Source organism: Columba livia, chromosome 15 (genome assembly GCF_036013475.1).
Source record: "Columba livia isolate bColLiv1 breed racing homer chromosome 15, bColLiv1.pat.W.v2, whole genome shotgun sequence".
Lineage (NCBI taxonomy): Eukaryota > Metazoa > Chordata > Aves > Columbiformes > Columbidae > Columba > Columba livia.
In genome coordinates this window covers 13,457,609-13,481,438 of record NC_088616.1, presented here as the reverse complement: position 1 = coordinate 13,481,438, position 23,830 = coordinate 13,457,609, and the positions used below count along the sequence as shown (strand labels likewise).

General features: G+C 47.8%; 2 protein-coding genes across 3 annotated transcripts; one reads left to right on the top strand and one right to left on the bottom strand.

Annotated features, from left to right (window-relative positions):
* The first annotated feature begins 1,436 nt into the window (after nucleotides 1–1,436).
* Nucleotides 1,437–10,414, top strand: TMEM11 (transmembrane protein 11). Its single transcript, XM_065031387.1, has 2 exons — nucleotides 1,437–1,600; nucleotides 9,451–10,414. Exons 1-2 carry the CDS (start codon nucleotides 1,536–1,538, stop codon nucleotides 9,965–9,967), a joined length of 582 nt encoding a protein of 193 aa, XP_064887459.1. The 5' UTR covers nucleotides 1,437–1,535; the 3' UTR covers nucleotides 9,968–10,414.
* A 2,974-nt stretch (nucleotides 10,415–13,388) lies between these two features.
* On the bottom strand, nucleotides 13,389–23,715 carry DHRS7B (dehydrogenase/reductase 7B). Of its 2 annotated transcripts, none has more exons than XM_065031373.1 (7): nucleotides 23,465–23,715; nucleotides 18,287–18,462; nucleotides 16,896–17,011; nucleotides 16,013–16,223; nucleotides 15,593–15,685; nucleotides 14,513–14,665; nucleotides 13,389–14,178 (listed from the first exon to the last, which is right to left on the bottom strand). In XM_065031373.1, the coding sequence occupies exons 1-7, from the start codon at nucleotides 23,524–23,526 to the stop codon at nucleotides 13,973–13,975; spliced, it is 1,017 nt and encodes a 338-aa protein (XP_064887445.1). In that variant the 5' UTR covers nucleotides 23,527–23,715; the 3' UTR covers nucleotides 13,389–13,972. The 2 variants fall into 2 exon arrangements, with proteins under 2 accessions (XP_064887445.1, XP_005504548.2); XM_005504491.3 differs by lacking the exon at nucleotides 23,465–23,715 and adding an exon at nucleotides 22,052–22,196.
* Nucleotides 23,716–23,830: the final 115 nt, after the last annotated feature.

Sequence of the window (23,830 nt, the reverse complement as noted above, 5' to 3'; positions counted from 1 at the left end):
TGGGCAGAAGGGGCAAAGCTTATTTACAGTTACGATTTGATCCAATGTCACAAGTGTTCCCTGGGCTGCAATCAGAGCTGGCAGGAGCGTGGGTTTTGCTGCTCCCCAGAGACAGCGGCAGGTTTGGGTGGCAGCACCAAGCCGGGCTGTTGCTGGTAACATGCTCTGTTTACATTCCACGTTCCAGACGGGCCGATGCGCCGGCCCGTCCCAGCAAAGCCGCTGCTCTGCCAGGCTGGGCGCGCTTCCCAAACGCCTCTTTGTGCAAATGCACCTTTTGCCTCCAGTGAAACATCTGAACCCCAAAATACAGCTAAGAAAGCAGAGGTGGGTTGGGGTCTTGCAGTCTGGGAGCACAGCCTGGTGATGTGGAGGCAGCCGTGGGCTTGTTCTCATGGGTTACATTACATCATTTGGAAATAACATGTCAAAAAGAGGTGTTTTCTAGGAAGGGGAGATGCAAAGTCAGCCCTGCGCTCCTCCGAAACACCCGGCCGCGCTGGTTGTGCTCTCCGATGGGACAGCACAGCGGTGCCTCCGGGAACGGGGAGGCTGCGGAGCCAGGAGCTGCTGGTTGTTGGGGGAAAAGAAATTATTGAGAAAAAGGTTCATCTGCTGAGACGAGCCAGAACTGGGAGCCAGAGAGGGCCCTAGTGAGGCACAAGGACGCCAAAGATGCAGCATCCAAACACTGACGCTCATCCCTGTGGGTGACCCTGCTGAGGGCAGGGGGTCCTGGGACACCGCCTGAAACCTTCAGCATCAACTGCTGCTGGATCCAGGGGAGCTGGGAAACCTCCATTTCATGTCCTATGAAGCGTTTGGCTATGAACTGTTGCTCCTCCCCAGAGAAGCAGTGGTGGCGGAGCCTCCCCCTTCCCTGCTTCTCTTTCAGAGTTGCCTGAAGGGGCTAAACCGACCCCAACAAGCCCCACACCTTCCCAGGGAGGGGCTGCTGGCAGGCGGTTCTCCAGGCCCCCGCCTGTGAGCAGAAATCGTGTTTCTTTTCAAGCAGAAAAACAGGCCAACGCTCCGGCTCTGGAGCACCGAAGTCAAGAGCCGACCCGGCTTGTCCCCGCTCCTGCCCGCGGGCCCTTCCTGCCCGGCCCGGGCCCCACCGCCCGCGGCACAGGCCGCACCGCCGGCCGCACCCCCCTCATGGCGGGGCCGCGGGGCAGGCCGGGACTCGCCGCGGGGCCCCGCCCATAGCCGGCTCGTTCCTCTCGGCGGAAGAGGCCAAGAGAAGGGCCACGGGCTGCTCTGCCCGCCGCCGGTGCCGGGGGCACCACCCGGGCTCCCGCCACGGTCCCCGTCCGGCCCCACCACCCCCGCACCAGCCCAGGGGACTACGCGTCCCAGGAGACCCCGCGGCCGGGCGGTGGCGCGGTGCACTGTGGGACTTGTAGTCCGCGCGTGAGAGCGCCTCCCGCCCGCTGAGTGGTCCCGGCAGACCCCGCGAACTACATTTCCCGTCGGGCAGCGCGGCGGGCCCGGGGTCCGTTGGTGGAGACATTTGCGAGCCGAGTGTCTCCAAGATGGCGGCGTGGGGAAGGAGGCGCGCTGGCCCCGGCAGCACCAACAGTGGTGGCGGCCGGGAGAGGTGAGTTGTGGCCGGGCTGGAGACTGCGGGGCCGCTGGGGCGCCTCGGGCGAGCAGGGAATGGGGAGGAGATGGGCTGCAGCCGCCCGGGGCTCCCCGCGACCCCGCGGCAAGGGCGGGAGCCGCGCTGAGGGGAGCGTGGCCGGGCAGGGCGGGCGGCGGCAGCGCTGAGGTGCGGCCGGGCCGGAGGGGCTCGCCGGGCGTCCCGCTGCGGGCGGCCGCGGGGCTGGGGCCGGGCCGGGCCGGGGAAGGTCAGCGCGGCCCCGCAGGGTGGCGGCGGCCGCAGCGCTTCCCGCCGCGGGGATGCGGCGCTCGGGGCCCAGGGGAGGAGGAGGGCCGGCCCCGGGGAGGCTCCTTCCACGGCTATTTTTAAAGGCGGTCAGGGCAGCGACGAGTCCTCCAGGGTGACCTCCCCTTCTGCGGGCGGTCCCGGAGGCGCCGCGCTCCCCCGGTCGGCGGAGCCGGGGCGGGCGGCTGTTGCGGCCCGGGCGCTCGCAGGGAGCTCGGTAGCGCTCGGTAGCGCTCGGTAACGCTCTGTCTTTGCCTCTGCCAGGCCGGAGGAGCAGCCAGGACGTGCTGGAACTGCCCGCCCAGTAGCTGTAGAAGTTTGCGAATCGTAACTTTAAAAAAAAAAAAGGAAAAAGAGACAGAGGAAAATCTTGTTGAGCTACTTTAAAAATCTGTATGCACAGTTCTTTACCTACTTAAAATGTGTAGTTAAATCCTGTATTTCCTTATGTTGGCGTTTTCCCTGTTTTGCCCCAGGGCTGACTGATGCAACCAGCAGCTGCTGAAAGCTGCTGCGTTTTTATTGTGAGGCTTTTTCTTTTGTTCTGCTGCCTTACTTAGAGATTCTAGTATCTCTCCTAATTTTTGCTGTGGCTTTTTGCCTCATTTTGTTCCCTTGCTGTAATTCAGCGCCGTTCTTTTTGATGGTGTTGAATCTACGTAGCCAAGGAGAGCCACAAGCAGCCCTTAAAATTCTGGTGCTAATGTGAATTGCAGGAATGCTGTCTGTGTTCAGGGAATTTTAAAGTAATTGAACTGAAAGAGCCAATGGAATTACTGCATCAGTGTAGGTTCTATAAACAACTAAGAATGCCACCCGGCTCAGTGGTGAAGCTGTCTGCACCCTGTGCTGGCGCCTGCCCCAGTGCTAACATATGAGGTGTGGAGCTCAGGGGAGTTTTCGTGCAGCAGACCTGTCCTGCCAGCAGAAGTGAAGGAAAAAAATGTAGAAAGAGCACTTAATAACTTCAATGACAATTGTTCTACCAGGATGAAAATTGATGCAGTTTTAACAGGGAGTTGTTACCTTCTAACTTAAACTGTGACCTGTACAATAATATAATAGTAATTTGAGGTGACTTTTAAAGCAGCGATTACTCCTGATCTTATGATCAAAAATGCTTATTCATAAACGTGAGTTACTTCATGAACCTGCAGCATGTATTATTTTTCCCTTGGCAATGAAAACTATGTAGCGAAGTGTAAGAAATCACAGAAGTAGCACAAGGACAGATACAACGACATTGACCAAAGTTTCACCATCCCTGTCAAAAGATGGTGGTTCTTTGCGGTGTCATCCCGTACGAACGTGACAGGAGATCATGGTTCTAATAGGTGATGTCAGCCTGGTTCTTCTCCTTCCTTGCAGCTGCAGAGCTGGAGATGTGCGTGACCCAGCCTCTGCCTCTCCAAATCGGTGGCTGATCCTAAATTGCACCCACTCACCTCTTTGGCTGCTGGCGACTCGCACTGTGTAACAGGCAGTTCTGACAGACCTGATGTCATCAAATGGTGACATCTGCTTTTTAGACGGTGAATACGGTTTTCTTATAGCAGGCAGGATTCTTGTCCAAAGATACATTCCTTTAAACTGAATATGCTAATCCAACATTCTGCATAAACGAGCTCCTTCAAGGCGTTTTTGGAGTTGTCAGCCAGCGAGTCTAAAAGGCATCTGTGTGTTGGGAGGTGGTGTGAGGAGATGCAGTACTGAATAAAATACTGTCTGCCATTAGACTAGACCAGCTTTCATTTAAAAAAAGTCCAGCAGCTCTGTCTGTGGAGACTGTATCCCTTTATAAATGACTTTATTGATACAAGGAAGTCTGTCGTTGGTCAAAACGTGCTTTCCTCAATAGGGCGAAATGTAAGGACATGAATTTCAAAGGATATTGGCTGTGAACTCCAGCTGGCGCTCTGGTGGTGAAATAATAAGGTTAAAGAGAACAACCCAAAACACTGAAGAGAACCAACTAAATATTTGGTTTTCTTCATTCTGGATAGACTCATTAATGGAGACTGTCTAAAGGGAATTGTTAATCTGTAGACCAAAACAACTTTTTTATACAGAACAGACACTGAATTGTACTTCGTGTTTTTGTATAAAATTCAGCACGATGACTGCCAGAGCAGAGGACAAAATGCCATTTGTTCCCCTGGGAGATGTTCTAACAAACCCCAGAAAGAGCAGCTTTAATGTCATCACCGCTGCTTGTCTTGGCTTCTCTGCGCCCTCACCGAGATCTCTCCTTTCACTACCTGCGCTGCTCAGATTTCTGGTACTCTGTTTGCTCACAGCAATGATTGACCTATTTCCATTAGCCTGGCTAATCATTAGTTGACTTAAAATTGACACCTCTTTTTGCTCTGGAGTTTGTTATGGTCTGGTGATGTTTTCCTTAGTGTTGCCTTCCCTTGTTGAACCTGCTTGAAGTTCTCACCCATGTTCTCCTGTTCTCTTTCCTGTTTGTATTTAAGGTACATCTTTGGGATGAAAGTCTTGCTTTATTGCTACGCTTTTCCCGTTCTTCCCCTGCGTGCGTTGACAACCTTTAAGAAGCCGTAGGCCTGACAGCCGTGGTGAATGGCCTGAGACTGGTAGATCATGTGGATGTTCAGCAGAGAAACAATTCTTCAGGTGTTTAAGTTCATATGTGTTAGTACTTACCTGGAGCTCTCCTGAGTAGGAAAATACACTGTTGAATATAACGTTGAGGCAGAGTATTTCCACTGAGAATTAAGGCCAGACCACAGCTCATTCCTTAGTCTTGAAATCAAATTGAATTTCAAGAAGGATTTATGTGGGGAAAGAGATGTTTAGTGTTTGTATTTGTTATTCCTTGACTTTATTGACTTACTCAAGCATGGCTGAGCTGCGAATAATGACCCCGGACACTGTGCTTTGGCCATCTGTAATGTCCTTTTAGTGCAGTTCACTTGCGCAGCTTGCGTGAAATCCCTCTGCATTGCTAAACCAGATTTAGTGCATGTGTGCTGCTCCTGATGGGCATTGAGACACCACTGCAAGCCTTTCCTTTCTTATTTTTTTAAAACTACTGATCAGACTGGTCTTCATTTACACTTAATGTGTTTGGTGCCCTGAGCAATACTGTTGTCTAGGAACATTCTTCTCTTAAAAAAAACCCATCAAACTTGACCTATGTGTTATGGGAGGGGTTTTAAAGTAACTTTTTTTTGCACAGAACTGTACTTGTGCTTTGTGCGGATTGTTTCTAATTGTGATTCTGAACTTCTTGGATAACTGAGATAGTTGGACAACTTGAAATCCTCACTAAAAGCCTCTGTGGCAGCTGGAGGAACACTGTTAGGCTGCAGGCAGCACGCTGGGGAGGCGCAGACGTTCTCCCCTGCGAGCAGTGGTAGAAGGATGCTGAGGTTTCTCCCGGGCTGTTGTCACCTGCCTTGTTTTCAGGACGCTGTTCATTTGTTTCTCTTTTTGCCAGTTAGCACCTGGCAAAACTGAAGCTCTTTTCGCATTGAGTGGCATTGTGCCTCCTCTTTGAAGTTATTTATTTCTTCCTCTGTAAAGAGGCTCCAGTTGTGATTTATTTTTAACAGGCTGCTTGTTCCGCGAGGCAGCTGTGAGGCTGTGTCTGCGCTGGAGGCAGAGAAGTGGAGCTGCTTTGGGGCCGCAACTGGGAAACTGCCGGAGTTGCTGTTCGGGCACCCGCAGCACCCCGCTCCCGCCGCGCTCCGATATTCCCATGTTAGGAAGATAATCCAAATGTAATTTGAAGCGTGCCCTATAGCTAAGACAGACACTTCTGCCCCTCCTGCTGGTGGTAGCTCTGGTAACAACCGATTCCTTGTTTATAACTTTGGCAATACCAAAATTTTACATCAGTGATCTTTTAAGTGATTTTCATCTTGCTGTACTGAATAGTTGTGAATACTGGGACAGTCCCCATCTAGTTTGCTCCAGGAATGAGAAATTTAAAATTTCTCAATAATAGAATGCATGAAACTCCAATAGAATAAACTATTTGGATATAAGGTCCAGAACTGTTCTTAACAAAACAGCTGTACAACTTTTTAACTTGGCTCTCTTTTTTGAGGTGGGGAGATGGGTTCTAGAAAATCATTCGCTTGAATAATATTAACAATTGCTTTTAGGTTCTGGTCTGGCTAGTAAATGGTGTGCTGGGCTTTTGAACATGTGGCAGCATTTTATGACTTCTGGAACTAGATCCTCTCTGACACTGGTTATTTACTATTCTTTTCAGTAAAATTGATTTTTTTCTTTTAATGATGTTGCTACACATTGTAACTGGTGAATGCCAGTGTGGAGTTGATTGCATAGCTCTGCATTTTTGTTTGTTATCGCTGGGGGGTGGGGGACAAGCTCCAAAAGCTCCGTAGCCTCCAGTGTTTGAGCAAATCCAAGTGCCGTGACTGGATTTGTCCGTGTGCAGCTGCCGTGTTCAATTGACAGGCTGTGTCAGGTCCTTCTCTGTGTGCCAGCGAGGTCTAAAACCTTCTCAAGCTCACGCGTCTCATCTGTGTCTCTTTCTATATCATATGAAAACAAACCACATTTTAGCTTTCCATCCTCCCGGGGCTGGCAGTGGAAATAAAACGTGATAAACTCCACTTCCTCTGGTACAGAAATTGAGACTTTCTGCTTACATTACTGATTCTTTATGTGTCCTATTGTTTGAGCAGCTAATTTTTCATTCTTTGTCCTTTGTTTTTTGGATTGCCCATTTTACCATTTGCAGCTTGAGCGCTGTGATGGAGATTTATTCCAATATTAGAGGACTGATGTAGAGAAACAGCATAGTTAAGGGGCCAGACCCAACAGGGATGAAGCCTTTGTGCTGCTTATTTCCCAGTGATTTTTTTCGACAGGACATATTTTAAGATCTGCTTGTTTTGGCTTAGGATGATGGTGCTTTTCTTGACTTTATTGTTTTAAAGCCCCAGAGCCTGGTAAGCCAAAAGATTCCAGAAGAGATGGACAGCGCTGCCTCTGGCCAGAGCCGGATTCCTGCTCCCTTGGACAGGTGGCTTTTGCTTGTGCTGTAGTTCTGCTTGTGCACATGTGAAAGGCAAGAAGGGATATTCCAAAGGAAGAGCAGCAAGATGTGAGCAAGGAGAAATGAGGCTGGTAGTGCCACCTATCCCGATGCTGAGCCCGGAGAAATTCTGCATGACATACTATTTGACTTAATTCCTGGAGTAAGAAGCCCAGTTCCCCATGGCTCCTCTACAGACAGAGAAGAAATGGCTTTGCTTCCCTTGATGACAGGGAGATCCCAGGGTGATGAGGTTATCGCGCTGTTCTGAAGCCTCTGCAGAATTCTTAGTTGAATTTGGATTCTGCTTCTCTGTTTTTCAGACCCACGCTGCGTGTTTCTAGCGGTTACAAAATGCTGAAAATGCTCCCTGGTAGGAAATACTAATTTTATCTGGAGGGTTGTGTTAGGTCTGGGTCAACTTCCAGCTTGCAAATGCCTTTCAGCAATAGCTTTTGCCTGAAGTCATTATGCCTTAGTCAGCAGTTTCATGTAGTCTGTTGGTGTTGGTTTACAGAGTTGCCTTAAGTCTCAGCATGGAATCTGTAATGAAATTGGAATTTTTGATGTGGAAGAAGCTGCACTTGGTACAGTTGTGATCAAGCGAAAAGAATCCCTGGCAGAAACTATTACCAGCGGTGTCCTTAACATAGCAGTGCAACACCTGGTTACCTGGTTCTTTGTTAAGAACTCTTTAATGTTAGCTGATAACTGAGTACTACACCTCTAATACAACTACGTGTAAATTCTTACATAGGTGCTATCTTTCAAAATTTTTCTTTAAATACTTGCCAACTCACCACAGAATGTCAGAGCCCTCCACATCTTGTGCTAAGGAGTTAATATTAATTTTCCAAGCAACGTCTGACAAGGTGATGGCCTTAAAGAAGCCCCTGGCAACAGCATTCACGTGGGTTTTTATTTTTCTTTCTACCCATGAACAGGCCAAGGGGGAAATGCACTGCGGAGAGCTCAATAAGTAGCTTGCAACTTGAGTTTTCCTTATAGTTTATATAAATTCCAGCCAGACTTTTAATGAAACTGCTTATTACTGTGCTTTGAGAGAGGCTGGTGCATCTTGGGTCCTGCTGTTTGATGTGTTTGCTGCTGATGACAAAAGCAGCTACTCCTGGCAACAGCTTGAAATGTAACAATATTCTTGATTACAGATGGTCACTGCGCGATACCCTTTGCAGCACGGATGGAGCTGCACATTAAGGGTAATGTCTGGTAACGCAGCAGCTTGCGAATGTGTATTCTTCTCTCCCTTATTTTCCAGTGCATGCACATAAGTACCGTTGTACTAATGGAGCAAGAAGTGCTATTTTCATTCTCCATTTCAGCCGTGTCTTGCCTTGCAATATCAGGAGGATCTAAATGCTGCTGGGATGAGGTTATTTTGTCTACTGTGCTTGGGTCAAATATGTGTGCAAGTTGTTCTCCTTCTGCTAAAGGAATCTGCTAGATATTTTTATCCTTCAGAGGCCACGTGCTCAGTGTTGCCCTGGTTAAGCATGAGTATGTCAGAAATAGTTATTTCTTCTGCTCAAGAGGAAGGATTTTGCCTTGTTCTAATGGTTTGTTTTTTATCCTCCGTGCAGGTAATTGGTCATTATCGTATTTCGTAGCAGTCTGTTACGTTAATGTAGCTGCAGCTAAGGCGATGTGTGTGAAGCGGGTGGAGGGAAGGTGGAAGTCTTTGTGGGTTTAGGTAGCAAAAAGCTGCTGCTCAAACGGGGGACGTACAAGTCTCAAGAATCACCTGTCAGTAGCGAGCGTGCTCCCAGGTAAAGCGAGCAGCTCTTGGTCTTCACTGGTAAAGCCTGCCTGCGTTCAAAATACGTTCCTTTATTGCTTTGCTGTGCCCTGTTTCAGCAGAGGGAGCGAATCGTTCTGTCTCAGAATGCTCCGCTGCCTTTTTTACCTTTCAGCAGTGTTTCTTGGCCATCCTTGTTGGATTTACTAGGTTGGGTTTACTATGGAGGACTAAATAGCAAGCTGCATCAGTGGCAGAGAGTTATTGTGGGGAGAAACCAAACATCTTTGTCTGAAGATGCTTCTTCTCTCAAAAACCTTCCAGTGCAACTTGCCCTCTTGGTGGATGAGCTGGTTATCTTATTTTCTGTGGAAACTCCTGAAGTCTGTACGGTTCATTGCTGCGGTGCGGTCACTAACGTGTGACATTTCCAGTATCTCTAGAGAAAGCCCTTAGGTACTGGTGTGAGGAACCAGTTTGGGATTGTTAACGAGATCCTATTTTCTCTAAATGTTCTAATTCTTCCAAGTTAGAAAAAGGTAAGGAAAAACAGTTGCCTCTTTTTGGCATGACTTCGTGTACCACAGGCATAATTAGCTGATGTGAAATGAATCTGGATTTGAACAGCTGCTTGTTGCTGGGCAGAGGCAGTGACTGACCTTGAGGGGCTGACCTAATTTTGGGAATTTTTCTCTCCCGTTCTCACAGCTGGGTGGCTGAAAAGTCTGTCTTCAAGCTCCGTAGTTTTAATTCCACATTTCCTGTTTGCAGGGTCACCTTGTCCTCCACGGACTGTTACATTGTGCATGAAATCTACAACGGAGAGAATGCTCAGGACCAGTTTGAGTATGAGCTGGAGCAGGCCCTGGAAGCGCAGTACAAATACATCGTGATAGAGCCCACTCGCATCGGGGACGAGACGGCTCGCTGGATCACTGTCGGGAACTGCCTGCACAAGACGGCTGTGTTAGCGGGCACCACTTGTCTCTTCACCCCTCTGGCACTTCCAGCCGATTATTCTCACTACATCTCCCTGCCTGCTGGCGTGCTGAGCGTGGCGTGCTGCACCCTTTATGGTATCTCCTGGCAATTTGATCCCTGTTGCAAGTACCAAGTTGAGTACGATGCCTATAAACTTTCCCGGCTGCCCCTGCATACGCTCACCTCCTCCACTCCGGTGGTGCTGGTGAGGAAGGACGACCTGCACAGAAAGAGACTGCACAACACGATAGCACTCGCTGCCCTGGTGTACTGTGTAAAGAAGATCTACGAACTCTACGCCGTATGACTTCAGCAGGGAAGAGAGAAACCCACAAAGACAAGTGTATTAAGACTCCCACAGTAACATTTTGTTTTTTCCTCTTTGAGAAGCAGTGGAGACTGGGAAGGATTTGGTTTAATAGAGCTGTTATTTTTAAAATAACACATCACTGGTGCACCAAGGTTTTTCAGTTCTTCGTTACACTTAAGATGTGGATGTGTGGTGACTTGAGAGCTGTACGTTAGGCCATGGGAGTCCAGTCCAGCAGCGGAATGTTGGTGAAAGGAAGCTAAAGGAAGCTAAAGGAAGCTAAAGGAAGAGGGGGTGTGAGAGCTGCTTTTTTTTTTTTTGTTGTTTTGTTTTATTTTGTTTTGTTTTTGTTTTTTTTTGGAAACATTTAAGTCTATTGTTTAATTGTATTACACAGAACCAGCCAGAAGTTATCATTGACCATTAAAGGATGAGAATTTCAAATGCTTTTGCTCTCTTGTTACTGTTATCATAGTTCCCTTGTATAATGAGCTTCCAGAGGCTGGAGGCTTTGCTATGAGAGGGCCAGTGATGGGGATTATTTGTGTATTCATGCGTGACCTGATATTCCTCTTGTCCATCGCACATGGCAGCAGCATCCATGTTACTTAACCGCAGCCATCTGTTGCAGGAATAGCTGTAGAGCGCTGCTTTCCCTTATGCTTGACTAGTTGTGTTTCCTCGAAAAGGGCTTACTGTTACCTCGGTGCTTATATCTTATTGGTAATTGCTTACACATTGGGGCTAAAGGTGTCCAAATCCTCTGCTCCCCTGCCTCCTCCAACCGTTACTTCTCTGCACAAGGGAGATCACACGCTAAGTTTCCAGCTACAAACACATTCCGCTCAGTTCCTGTACAAGTTCTTCCTTACATGGATACATTTCCACCGAAACGCGTTGTACCGTGTGCTGCCGAGGGGGAAACCAGCTTTGTTCCTGCTGCTGTGCCCTGGCTGCGCAATTCCGCTGCTCTTGCTGGGAACACGTGCTTCTGGAGCCCCTGCTACTGGTGTGAGGCATCCACGTGACTTTTATCTTCTAACTGTGTTATCTGGAATTTCAGAATTCATTCTTGTGCGTTAATCCATCTTTCAGCTCAGAACTGTCAATCTTGTTCTTAGAATGGGAAGCATTCACTGTTTTGCAAGATCTGCCAGTTATGTTTTAAAAAGATAGGGCTCGTTTTCTCCAATCTCCACCTACCAGCTGAAAAATAGGTGTGGTTTGCATTTGCAAGGCCAGCTTGGCACAGCTTCAAGTGTTACGGTCTGCACACAAGAGCAAAGCCCCGCAATAAAGCTGTAGCGCTTAACTCTAGTGCTGGTTGCAGTCCCGGCCCCCACGGCCGAAGCGCTGACCTTGGACGGGAGTCCCACGAGGTCAGAAACCCAATTGAGTAGTTCTATCTTTATCTTTCCGAGCTGCCCCCCTCGCCTCCAGCCTGCAGCAGGCGCTTCTGGCCGCGCTTCCAACTTGTGCTTTTCTGCTGACGCAGCTTTTTGGCGGGCGTGGTGTGAATCCCGGTTCTGTGTCTGCTGGGCAAACGGGGTTTGCTGGGAGCTCTGTGCAAGTGTTTGGTACGTGGTACCTGAGCAGCCATGTGGGCTGGGGGACCATTCAGCGGCATCCAGACATTTCTAGGTGGCAACAACCCTTTTGCTGGTACAGTGGCCGAGTTGTTTCCCTCCAAGGTTAAAATAAGCTGGATCCAGTGCGTCTCTATTTATAGCAACAATGTACAGTTGCCTTGGCAGAGGAGGGGAAGAAATGCAACTACTTCATCTTCCTGCGGTTAGGCCAGGACTACTGGGCAGGCTGCCTTTCAATTCTGACGTTGTTTTTTCCTAAAGTCCTGTCTAGTGGATGAATTTTAAATGAGTGGCAGATCTGCCGTAGCTAATATGTGCTTTATTGCTGCAGAAGGTGGCAGCAGCACAAATATCCTTGTGCTAGCCACACAAAAGACATTCCTGCTCTTTTTTAATCTATGCACAATAACTGTCAGGGCTGTTAGTTCATTTTCTTCACCAAACCTCTGTGGTCTTGGGTGCTTTTGTGTGTGTTAAGCTTTCCCTTGGCTGTAATGGTCGCTGTGGCAGAAGGACTAACCCTTGGTAGGCTCCCTGAGTACACGTCTGGCATCAAAGACGAGTTAAAAATGAGTAAATTTCCTGTGGTCTCTTATTGCAGGAGAAAAGGTGAAAAGTCAGCTCTCACAACAGGTAGGTCTGGTTTAAAACCACACCTTTCACTCCAGTCTGAGGTGTAGAGGACAGAGATGAGGGTGGAGGAGCTTGTTTCCTAATTAATATTGGTCATAATCCAGGTAACATGCTTGGTGACAACCTGAACATGGAAACCACAACTACCACTTAGAGAAACTCCCCTTGTGGAGAGAGAGAGAAGGTAAGGCCTTGGTTTCCTGTCTTAACAGCAAAAAAATACATAAACCTGAAAGCTTCAACTTGTAACTTCAGCTTTAGACCTTTATGTAACAAATTTGCAACCTCAGCCTCAGTGAAAAGAGGAGAGCATGTCCTAACTGAGCAGCAGCATTGTGATCATTAAACATGTCCTGGCATGGTCTGGGATGGATTCTCAGAGATCATTTCTCAATCTGCAGTGGTCAAGAAAAGGCTCTGTGAAGGAGAAGGTCCTGCTGGGCCCGCACGCCTGTCCATCGGAGGTTTGCGGTGACTAATCTGTGGATTCACACTGTCTGCTGTAAACTAGCAGGTATGTAAAGAGGGATGGGATGATGTATGTTGTTCTGCAACTACTACTGGTACAATAGCACCTTGCAGAGAGAAAAGAAAAATAAAAAAAGCAAAGCCCTCCTGCTTTCCCTTCCTCCAATGTCACCTGCTGTGGGAGCTGCAGTAAGCAAAAGATTCATTTCATAGCGATGTAGTTTATTTGTCATCAGCTGTGCACCCGCAGGCAGGACACACAGGGCAGCACGCATGGAGAACGCTGGTAAATGCACCCAGGGGTCCGGACCTTGGTTCCTACTAGTAGGCTTTTTGTCCTTTCTGAACTCTGTGCAGCCACTCTTTTTTCCTAGTGGTGCTGGTATTCCTCAGTGTGATCCTAATTAGCACCTGTGATTGCTTTAACACAGATGAGAGCTCAGAGTCTGTCTCCTATACTGCCCAGCCTATGTACACATATTCTCCTTTGCACACCAGGAGATGGTTCCTGGCACATACAGAATCACACCTGTGCTGGCCCTGATGGGAGACCTGCTGTGTTATCAGCTGCACGGGATTTACACACCACAGTGTACATTGCTGTGCTATTTTTTATCTGTTCAGTGGTTCTCCTGCATTAACTTGCACTGGGGTTAATACTGCCCTGTCAGGTAGTGCAGAGTTAAGTGTCCCTGTACATCAGTAAGGCATGATTCAGACAGATAAAATAATTGCCAAATAAAATTTATATTTTACATCAGTTACTTCTTTAAAAGTGGCACTGGACCTCAGGTCAACGTATCACATGATATGGCACGTTAACAAACAGGGGCTCTGGAGTTTTCCACTTCAAGCAACATGTTCTAGACCAAACTGGAAGGAAAGGGAAGGAGACACTGATGATGAGAAATCCCAGCTGAGGACTGCGTTTCACAGGGGCTGTGGGGTGAGGAAAGCCACGATCTGCTTGTGTGAAGGCATAATGGGTTTTATTTGCAGCAGGCCAGCAAAGCTGAGCTGGCCTGGAGTTGGGTGAGGTGCTGCCTTCCAGCACGTGGTCTCTCCTGCTGCAGTTCCCTTCTCTGCAGCCTCAGCCCTCCCGCCTTGTCCTTTCTTCAGGTGAGGTTTAGGTGCTGATCTCCAGCACGTGGGCCCACCCCGATGGGGGGAAACCACTTCCCGCTCTCCATACACTGGTAAACTGCAGCACTTTGAGAAAGTTTTTACCTGCAGGAGCACTTCCACTGCTGTCCCAGCCAAACCGCAGGGGGTTCAGCCTCTCCCTGCAGTTACTGCTCACATGAGCTGAGCTCTAAGAGTCCTTTGCTTTTCTCTCTTTTTTCGCTCTAGTTGCCATTAAGGTGAAGAAGATACTGGGGAAGAGGCTTCGCAGGTAGACAGCCAGGGAGGGCGTCAGGCCGGCCACAAGTACCTCCTTCTTCTTCTGTCCCACTGCGCTGAGAACCACCTGAGCGACCTCCGCGGCCGTCTGTCCCTCGGCGGTGTTCTTGTCCATAACTGCCAAAGGAAAGCCCAGTAAGCACCAGCAGGTAAGCCCAAGCTTAAGTACCTTTCCTAGGAATGCTCTGTTCTAACTGTTGCTGTTCTGGTTTTTCCACCAGTTGTATATGGCACAGGGAGGTATAACTCATGGCTGGGCTAGAAATCAGTAACTGCTGTCTAGGAAGGCTAAACTTTGAGGGTTACTGTTCCTACCTTGCATCCAAAGTTGTCTTTTGATACTTCAGGGCTAACTTGTGTCCCCACCAGAGGCCCTTTGTTGCAAGGATGCTTTGGGGTAACTCAGTGAGGTGGAGATGCTTTAGACAGAGGGCACAAAATCGTATCTTACCTCCATAGCGAGATCCATCTGCTGTTACAGCATTGAGAGAGAGGTTTGTCTGAATGTATCCGGGGCTTATAACCGTCACATCAATGTCATACTGCTCCACCTCTGCTCGTAGACAATCAAAGAAAGCCTGGGTAGCATGCTTAGAGGCAGCATCTGAAAATCAGGAAAAGGATTATGCATTAAGGAGGAGGAGCAGGGCTGAAGATTCACTCCTCTGATTGGGTTTTTCACTGCAATGCAGCCACTTCTCAGCAAGAATGCAACACCTGTTCTCTAAATTTTATGTTGGTGGGGTGTGGTTTTTTGTTTTGTTGTTGTTTGTTTGTTTTTTTAGTGAGTGGCAGCAACAGGTAGTGGGGGTGAGAGGCAATTTAAGAAGGCAAAATATAACTATTCAAGTTGGAAACTGGCTAGGATCCTGAGCTTAACATCACAGCCGTGCCAAAGCACTGCAGAGTGAGCCCGAGCTGCCTCCCCCTTGTGATAAAGGAGACGTGAAGCCCAGCTTGGGAAGCATTTGATAAGGCAGGTGGGGGAATGCAGTGGCAGGACAGGGGAGCAGAGCTGACATTCGCTGCACTACGTGGACTGAGCATTGTGGATTTGCAGAGGAGGTTCAGAGCTTGGCTGCACACAAGTCAAAACCTGATCACCTGAGCAGGTGTTGAGGCTTTCATTTTGGCATTGGCTGTACTATGGCACTTCACAACTCATCAACACAAAGATTTCCTTTTTTATATGAGAATAACCAAGCAAACAGCAAGGATAAAATGCAATAAAATTGTGGAATTAATCAGAAAGTTTATCAGGACTCTCAAGTGTTAAGATGGGAATATTGAGCTGTTTTCAAGACGTTGAAAACACATTCTCCTTCCCCATCCCTTAACAACTTGAGGACACAGCTAAGATTTTGTATTTGAGAGTGTCTTCCTCAACAGCTGTCAGTGATGTGTGACCTCAGCTCTGCCTTCTCTGCATGCAGCCACCTCTACAGAGAGCTCAATGTGGAAGCAGCAGCCAAGTATTCATTCAGTCCAGTGTCCCAAATATGTCTTCCCCATCTTCTGTAGAGGTACTTACACGCAGATCTGAAAGGAATGCTTATTTTGCCTTGAACGCTGCTGATGGCCACAATGTGGCCTTGTCTCCTCTTGATCATGGAGGGGAGAAGTGCTAGCAAGAGACAGAAAAGACCCATTCAGAATAACAGTCCTGGCAATGCTGCTGTTGAGAATTGATGCTTTCAGCACATTCAGAGATCTGAAGTGAATTACAAGATCCTCATTCAGTGCAGGGGTTGGTTAAGATATAGTACTTAGAATCATAAAATAATTTTGGTTGGAAAAGACTTCAGATCATCGAGTCCAACCATTACAATTTTCTCCCCTCTTACACCACATTGTACCAAATACAAACATTAGTTAAGCTGTGCTTAGTTGTGCTGGCCTGCAGAATGTATTGGACAAATCCATTGTCCCCCGTCATCTGGTTCATGGGTACCTTTGGTGAGGGCTATAGGACCAAAGTAATTTGTTTCCATCACTTTCTTGTCCACATCCAGTCCCGTGTCCACAATTGTGCCTCGGAAACTGATGCCCGCGTTGTTGATCAGTATGTCCACGTGACCCAAGTACTTCAGGATCTCTTCAGCAGCATTTAGGACAGTTTTAGTATCCGAGAGGTCAAATACCACAGTGTGAGGTTTGTGTGTCTGTGAATAAACAGAAGTTGGCAAAAGCTCAATTCAGGCTGTGCTGAATGTGCTGAATTTTGATGTTCGTGATGGGATTTCCCAGCTCTGGAAGCCCAGAGGCAGGGACATCGACACCTTGTGCAATTTGAGCACTGCAGTTCTATTTGGTAGGAATACAGGACAGAAGCAGGTTGTGCTCTCATCCTGTTCCTCAGACCAGATCCTAGGAAAGGAGCAAGCGAGACCTTCCAAACATTTGCTATTGTCTTATTAAAGAAAATATATCTGAAATAGTAAAAGCCTTAACCAATGTGCCTTCTTCAGGCCAGCAATAGCTTTTTTAGCCGCTGTCAGCAGAACTAGACATCAAAAATAAAAGCCAACACAAGGAAAGTCACTTTTCCAAATTCAACATATGACATACAGATGCAAAGCGGACTGGCCGCTCTGTACATTCTTTCACCTCCATTACAATGCAAGAAGTCTTTCAGCTGGCTTATTTTTGTAGGGTTTTTACAAGATATGACATGTCAACTTAAAGTGCTCCTATAGCAATATCTATCCCTAACCACAGAGTCGTGTTATTCCTATTGCTGACAAGAATAACCCACGTGCAATTCTGTAACTTCTGTAAAAACACAACAGAAATCCCAGCTGCACGAGCCAACAGGCCTCTCCTCCCACACTTACGTTCTTCCGGTGATTGGTCATGGTAGAAAGCTCCTGCACCACGCCTTTGAGTTTCTCACCATCTCTGCCGCAGAGCACCAGCTTGCAGCCAGCTGCATGGAAAGCTTTGGCACACTCTTTGGAGGAAGCAAGGAAGAGAGAAAAGTAAATATTGGAACGCCAGAGACAAACGGCAGATGCACATCATACCTGTGATAAGCTAAAACTTCTTTTAGCTGGTGAGGATCTACGGTGGTTTTATTACTCCTGAGCTGATTTACAGTGAAGTCACAGCAAGATGCCATTTTCCTGTGATTATGACAGACATGACAGTGGTGAGGCAGCTGGTGTGTTCCCAGTCACCATGCTGGTTATGCCATCAACGTGCTGGTTACGCATCCTCCCCCATCAGCTGGTCAAATTTGCCTGTTCCTCTTAATTTCTGGCTATCCGCCCTTCTTAAAAGGGACTAGAGTTACCCTGTGCATGTCAGTGCAGTGGGCTGTGATCTTAGGAGTTCCAGTACTTGAACACCTCCAGAGGTTTTGGGAGCCTTGGAGCTAACGGCTTCATCAAGGTGATCCCCTTCACCAGGAAAAGGCTGTGGAACCGATGTTGTTGTCCTCCTTTCAGTGCTACCAGCTGCTGGGCAATTGTGCGTTCTTCTACCCTTCCCTCTGTGATCCAGCGAGAAAAATGGCTTATTTGTGCAAGAGATGACAGTAATGAAAGGTGTTTAAGAACACACAGTAATTAGAGGCGGTCTAGTATGTTAATAATGGAGTGGGATAGTATAAAATCTCAAGAGTGTGTCAATAAGGAGGGGAGGAGACTTCGCTGCACAACGGTGGAAATTATACAACCACCATCTGCCCAGCCTAACACAGCTGGAAGATCTCTCTGAGATACTGGTTCTGTTTATTGATATGAAATACAATTTTTGTTACCATTGCCAGCTCTTTGGTTTTGACAGGCAGAAAGGATCACTTCATGTCCTTTGGCCAATCAGTTACTGAACACCCCTATCACTAAGGACAAACTCACATGCAAAGACAGCATCAATTTAAGCTCTTTGTTCTATAAATGTACTCATCCTAATGAAAGGCCTGGATAGCAGACAGCACCTTGTCCTCTCTTCAAGAAGCTTTTAAAGCAATTATAGAAAGCAGAATTAGAGAATGTATCCACTCAGACAAATAAAAGCTTTTATTTGGAGGAAAAAGACTGTGTTTTTATTTAAAAACAAAACCAAACCCTCACTAGTGTTAATGTTGCCAAGAGTCTGAATTTGGAATGGGTGGATTTGTAGCACAGGAGAAAAGGTACCTTAGGTTGGAGGTAAGGGACGGGGAGGAGGAGTGGAAAGTATGGCAGAGTATGTGGAAATAATGTGTCCTTTTTTCAGTACCTACCTTTTCCCAGGCCAGAGGTGGCCCCGGTGATCACCACCACAGCTTCCTGCAGGTACGTTCGCATCCGCATCCACTGCAGGAGCCGAAAAAGCCCAAAGATCCCCAAGCTGCCAAAAAGCAGCGGGATGATGACTGTACTTGTGAAATCCATGAGTTTTCCTTTCTGAACGGTCTTCCTAGAGGTAGAAGATGAAAGGAAACAGGGCACTTCATCAAGAAAATCAGCAGAGGCTTGAAAAGTAGGGAACTCATTTTTCTTAACTCTGGCTTAGACCATCAGTAAACCCAATCCCATATAGAGGTTTCTTCAACAGATTTCCCCTCCCTTTCATTTAGACTTTCAAAAGTTCACATCAGCATTTAAATGCTAATCTGGACATCCCAGCAGGACACTTGCTGTTGGATCTTGTCCGCTGTCACGTAACAAACTCAGGTTGGGAGATGCTGTTCCCTCATGGTTTTCCATTTTGCTCTAGATTCACTCTCTTGCACAAAGTGTATTTGGAGTGGAGGCTCCTCAGGGCTGGGATATGTCTCTGCATTCTTCTAATTGTAATAAAACCTCTTAGATTTCTCTAGAACAGCCAGTACCACAGTATCTACGTGCCAGAGACCAGTTACTGTGTGTTATCCCAGATGAATATACACCAGTCTGTCTGTTGGAGACGCGGAGTGAATTTTCTCTCTGAGCACATTATTTGCTTACTGCACTGAAATCTGTGCTTCCCTCTCCGGTGTCTTTCCCCACCCATCAGCAAAGACAAGTTATCTGATTTAAATGAACCACGCGCCCAGTCTAATAGTCCGGCCACCTTCATGCTCTTTTATGCCAACATTAATTGTGCAGTTTGACAACATGAACCTGTCTTCTAATATACTGAAATTAAACCCATGAACAAAACCCAAGCTAAAGGCATCTACAAGGCCTAGCTCAGCCTGGAATCAGATTCCGATACCAATGCATGGCTCTAATCTCCTTGCTAAGCCACTGCCTTCAAGAGAGTAGTTTGTTACAGCTTACTACATGGTCAAAAAGTAAGTGATACTTGTGCTGTTAAAAAAGGTCACTCATTTTCTTGCTGCATTTACCCCAAAGCTTTTATGCTTGATGTCACAGAAAAGTCAGTTACAGCCCCTTCCTGGAACCTATACAACTTTTGGATTGCACATAAAGCCAAACCCAAATATTAGTGTGTCTTCCCTATTGTGCAGATAGAGTTTGAACTCTCAAAGTCTGACTTGCAAGACAGATCTTTACCAGGGAGATACTGGAAAGGTCTGGGCACACAACTCATATAGTACTCCAAAGAAAGGGCAGCATGAGAAGCAGGAAACAAGAGGTTTTCTTGTTTTTCTAATAATTCTAAGCCAGAATTCAGTGGCATTAAGTGTGACTGAGCTTGTGTGGAGCTGCAGGGATGACAGGGGCTCTACATGCTGTGGAACAGAGCTAATGTGGAAAATATCAGCTCTTCCAGATTTCCATCAGAGGCTTGGACAGTATTCCTCAAATAGCTGGTCAGTGAACAGACAAGCTTGCAAAAGGAGTAGAGAACTGTATAAAATAAGTATTTCTGGAGGTACAGCTAGAACACAATACAATAACACATACGGATTGCTGAGCTAGCTCTAAGTAAACTCGACAAGGTCTAAAAATAAAACCATCAAGTTAGTACACAGCTCTTCTCAAGGTACGAAGGACCTTCCCATTCCTGAGCTAATTCATGTATCTACGAAATACTTGTTCAACATCCAGGCCACAAGCTCCCCTGGGCACAAGGAATATTCCCAAAGTGGGAAATCAGAAAACCAAAAGAAGGATTCAGCTCCTTGCGCTGCAGAGCAGCGCGAGCACAGCACCCAGAGCACAGCACCCAGCTGCTCGGAGCAGCGGCTTATTCCTCCACCTCTTTGTGCTGAGTGCAGACAGAATGTATATTTTACACTGATTTACAGCGAGTTGATTTAATGTAAAGCCATGTAAAGTAGTGCCTGGGAAAGAGCTGTTTAGACATGAGGCCACTGGCCTTCTTTAGGCTGGAGGAGAAGATTCTCCTTACCCGTTCATGTTCAGCGAGGCATTTAAAGCAGCTGCTCTCTTTATTTTGCCTTGTTGTTGTTGTTGTTTTGCTCTCAGAGATCTCTTGAGATTCAGAAGATGAGATGCGGGCAGGAACAAGAGGTGCTGCGCTGACACTGAGCAGCGTGGCTTTCAGGGCATTTTGGAATAAAAAATCTTCACCACCCATGGAGGACCTTTCGTTACTTCCCAAGCGGGAGCTGACAGCTGGAGTGGCGCTTCCTTTACCAGCCCAGGTTGAAGCTGAGGCGTTTTTAAAATCTGGCCCTGACCAGCTTTGCTTCTGATGTCAGTAAAATGCAGATGACAGTGTAAAGCAGATGACAAGGTAATTGGGAAGAGGGGCTTTTCTGACACATTTTCTAACTAAACCACAGCAGGAGATGGGAGGGAGCCCCATGTTTCATTACAGCATATTTTTATCATATTATTTGGCAAAAATATATGTTGACTTCGCAAGGACTGAACTCTCTTCCACAGGGGCTGGGGGAAAAGAGCCCCCACACCTCCCAGCTAAAAGTCAGGCAGTACCCATTGCTCATCAGTATGAACCAGTTCACAGAATCACACAATGTCAGGGGTTGAAGGGACCTGGCAAGCTCATCCAGTGCAATCCCCCCATGGAGCAGGAACACCCAGATGAGGTTACACAGGAAGGTGTCCAGGCGGGTTGGAATGTCTGCACAGAAGGAGACTCCACAACCCCCCTGGGCAGCCTGGGCCAGGCTCTGCCACCCTCACCGGGAAGAAGTTTCTTCTCAAATTTAAGTGGAACCTCCTGTGTTCCAGTTTGCACCCATTACCCCTTGTCCTGTCATTGGTTGTCACCGAGAAGAGCCTGGCTCCATCCTCCTGACACTCCCCCTTTCCATATTGATCCCCAGGAATGAGTCCCCCCTCAGTCTCCTCTTGTCCAGCTCCAGAGCCCCAGCTCCCTCAGCCTTTCCTCACACAGGAGATGCTCCATTCCCTTCAGCATCTTGGTGGCTGCGCTGGACTCTCTCCAGCAGTTCCCTGTCCTGCTGGAACTGAGGGGCCACAACTGGACACAATATTCCAGGTGTGGTCTCCCCAGGGCAGAGCAGAGGGGCAGGAGAACCTCTCTGACCTACTGACCACCCCCTTCTAACCCACCCCAGGTACCATTGGCTTCCTGGCCACAAGGGCCCAGTGCTGGCTCATGGTCACCCTGCTGTCCAACATGGGTAACGTAAGCAAATACAGGTGATTGGAAACTTTTTGAAAGGTACACCATAAAATAAATCTCATATATCCAGTTGAAAAAAAACCCAAACCTTTCCCCTTAAAACAAAATCTGGATGTTATCAAAGCCAGGATGATTTCTGAAGAAACAAGGATCTTAGTTAATAAGGTCAAGAGTGCACTAAAGGCAGCAAAGATCAAGTCCTAAAAGAAACTAAAACTGTGACAGTTACAACACCTAAACAACACCTAAACAACACCTCCTTCAGCTTCAGCCACCGAGAATCACATTGTCCTTTACGTGACAAATGGCAGCAACTGGGAGGCTATTTTCAGAAATCAAAAGGTGCCATTAAAAGGTGGGGGGATAAGAGGAAAGAAAAAAATATCCGTCTTTTCTAAGGAAACCCGTGTGCAGAAGCACAGCAGCTCTAAGCTCGATTAGGTACCGACTTTAGTGTGAAGAAAGCACAATGTCCTACCTTTGGAAAGAACTGACTTGCCAGTGACTCTGAGCTGGTGTCTCCCTCTGGTCTTTTAACGGGACAGACCTGACTTAAATTTGGAAGTGGCAGCGATCCGAGCAAACGCGCTGTGTCCAATGTCAGCGCAGCCAGGAGCTGCTGCTAAAAACAAACCTTGGGAATACAGCCTGTGACCTTTGAAATGCGGGGGGAATTTAACCCCCAGGTTAAAGAGAAAGGTGAATTCAAAACGATACAAAACTTACAGTGACCCTGTGATTATTTTTAGTATTAAATGAATAATTTATACTGTTGAATCCAGAGCATCTATCAAGTCCAACACTAGTATTTCCACACTCCAGATAGAAAAAAAATAAAAGGCAACTTGTGAATCAGATGCAATTCTCTATTATTCTAATTCGTTTTGGGGCATACTCTGGTAACATGGTAATGAAAAGGAAACAGACTTTTCTTTTCTTTAGTAGGATTCTTGAGAACTTTGAGCACAACCGAACAGAGAGATGAGGTTCTCCTCACACTGTATCAAAACACGGTATTTACTATGGAAATGGGCATTCCCCCCAGCAGACCAAATTCACTTGTAAGCCACGTTTGACAGGGAGAAAAGGGAGCATCACTTGTGTTTTATAGCAGCTAAATCGTTTTACTGGCTCAACTGCTTTGGAAAGAAACTGAAATCAAACAGAGGCAACTAAGCTAGAGAAAGGTAATCTAGCATTGGCTGTTAAATCGGTGAATTAATATGAGCCAATGGGACATCTGCTGACAATTTCTCTGATGCACAAGATCCCTGTAATTTAAACTTAAAAAAAACCCTCAAAATCCAATGAGAAAAAACATTGGTTACACTGATTCAAACAACTGAGTTGCTGAAATGCCACTGTGCACTTTCATCATCAGGTTTCATTACACACTTTATGCGCATAAAGTAACGTAAACAATACCCCAAAACCAGACTAGGCTGGAGAAATAATCTCCTAACTTCCTGACGCTTTTATTCAGCTACGGGCTCCACTTCCAACCCTCCCACTCGAAAATCCTCGATTGGTGTCTGGGACGCAAAGAAAGGTGAATCCAAGTGGCACAATTAGGAAATTAACACATTTGCTGTGCCAGAGGAAGCACTTTGCAGACATTGACCAAATAAAGAATAACTTAAAACACAGTGAGGAAACGAAAGTTGACTTCATGTCTCTCCCCGCCTTGATTTATAGATAAACGCGTATTTAAGAGACCAGAGCCCAGGGGCGCTCTCCCCCTCCCGCATTTCGCACACTCCGGCCCTCAGGGCCCGCAGCCCCGGCCCCCCCCGCGGGTTCCCCAGGGAGATGGGCGGCGGGTGGGCTGAGCCCGCAGGGTCACAGGGGGACCGGGAAAGGCCGGGGACGCGGAGAGGCCGCCGGGCCCTACCTGCCTGCCGCCGTCACCATGGCCGCCGCCGGAAGTGCGGCGTGCGCATGCGCCTGAGGCATTGCCAGGACAGGGGAGGGCTTTGCGCAGGGCGTCCAATGGCAGACGGCCCCTCCTCGATCTAAACCAGAAGTGGCGCAGCCGGCGGGCGGTTGCGTTCCCGCCGGTCCGTCCGCAGGTGCCGCCCGTGCGGGGAGCGGCGGCCCCGGGGCTGCGGTTCCGCCGGGAATCTGCGGCCTGGCCCACCCTGAGCAGCGCTGAGGCCGAGGGTTGTCACCTGAGCCGGGACTCCAGCCCTTCGAACGGGTATCGCTTCTCGTGGCTCCGTCCCGGGCCGACCGAGGGGCCGGGGGGAGGGAGGGCCGG

Coding starts and splice junctions, on each gene's coding strand:
- DHRS7B (XM_065031373.1), bottom strand. CDS start 23,526: ATGCCTCAGGCGCATGCGCACGCCGCACTTCCGGCGGCGGCCATGGTG. Junction 17,012..18,286: donor CACCTCTGGCCTGGGAAAAG/GTAGGTACTGAA, acceptor CTTCCTCCAAAG/AGTGTGCCAAAGCTTTCCAT. Junction 15,686..16,012: donor TCCTATAGCCCTCACCAAAG/GTACCCATGAAC, acceptor GTCTCTTGCTAG/CACTTCTCCCCTCCATGATC.
- TMEM11 (XM_065031387.1), top strand. CDS start 1,536: ATGGCGGCGTGGGGAAGGAGGCGCGCTGGCCCCGGCAGCACCAACAGT. Junction 1,601..9,450: donor AGTGGTGGCGGCCGGGAGAG/GTGAGTTGTGGC, acceptor TCCTGTTTGCAG/GGTCACCTTGTCCTCCACGG.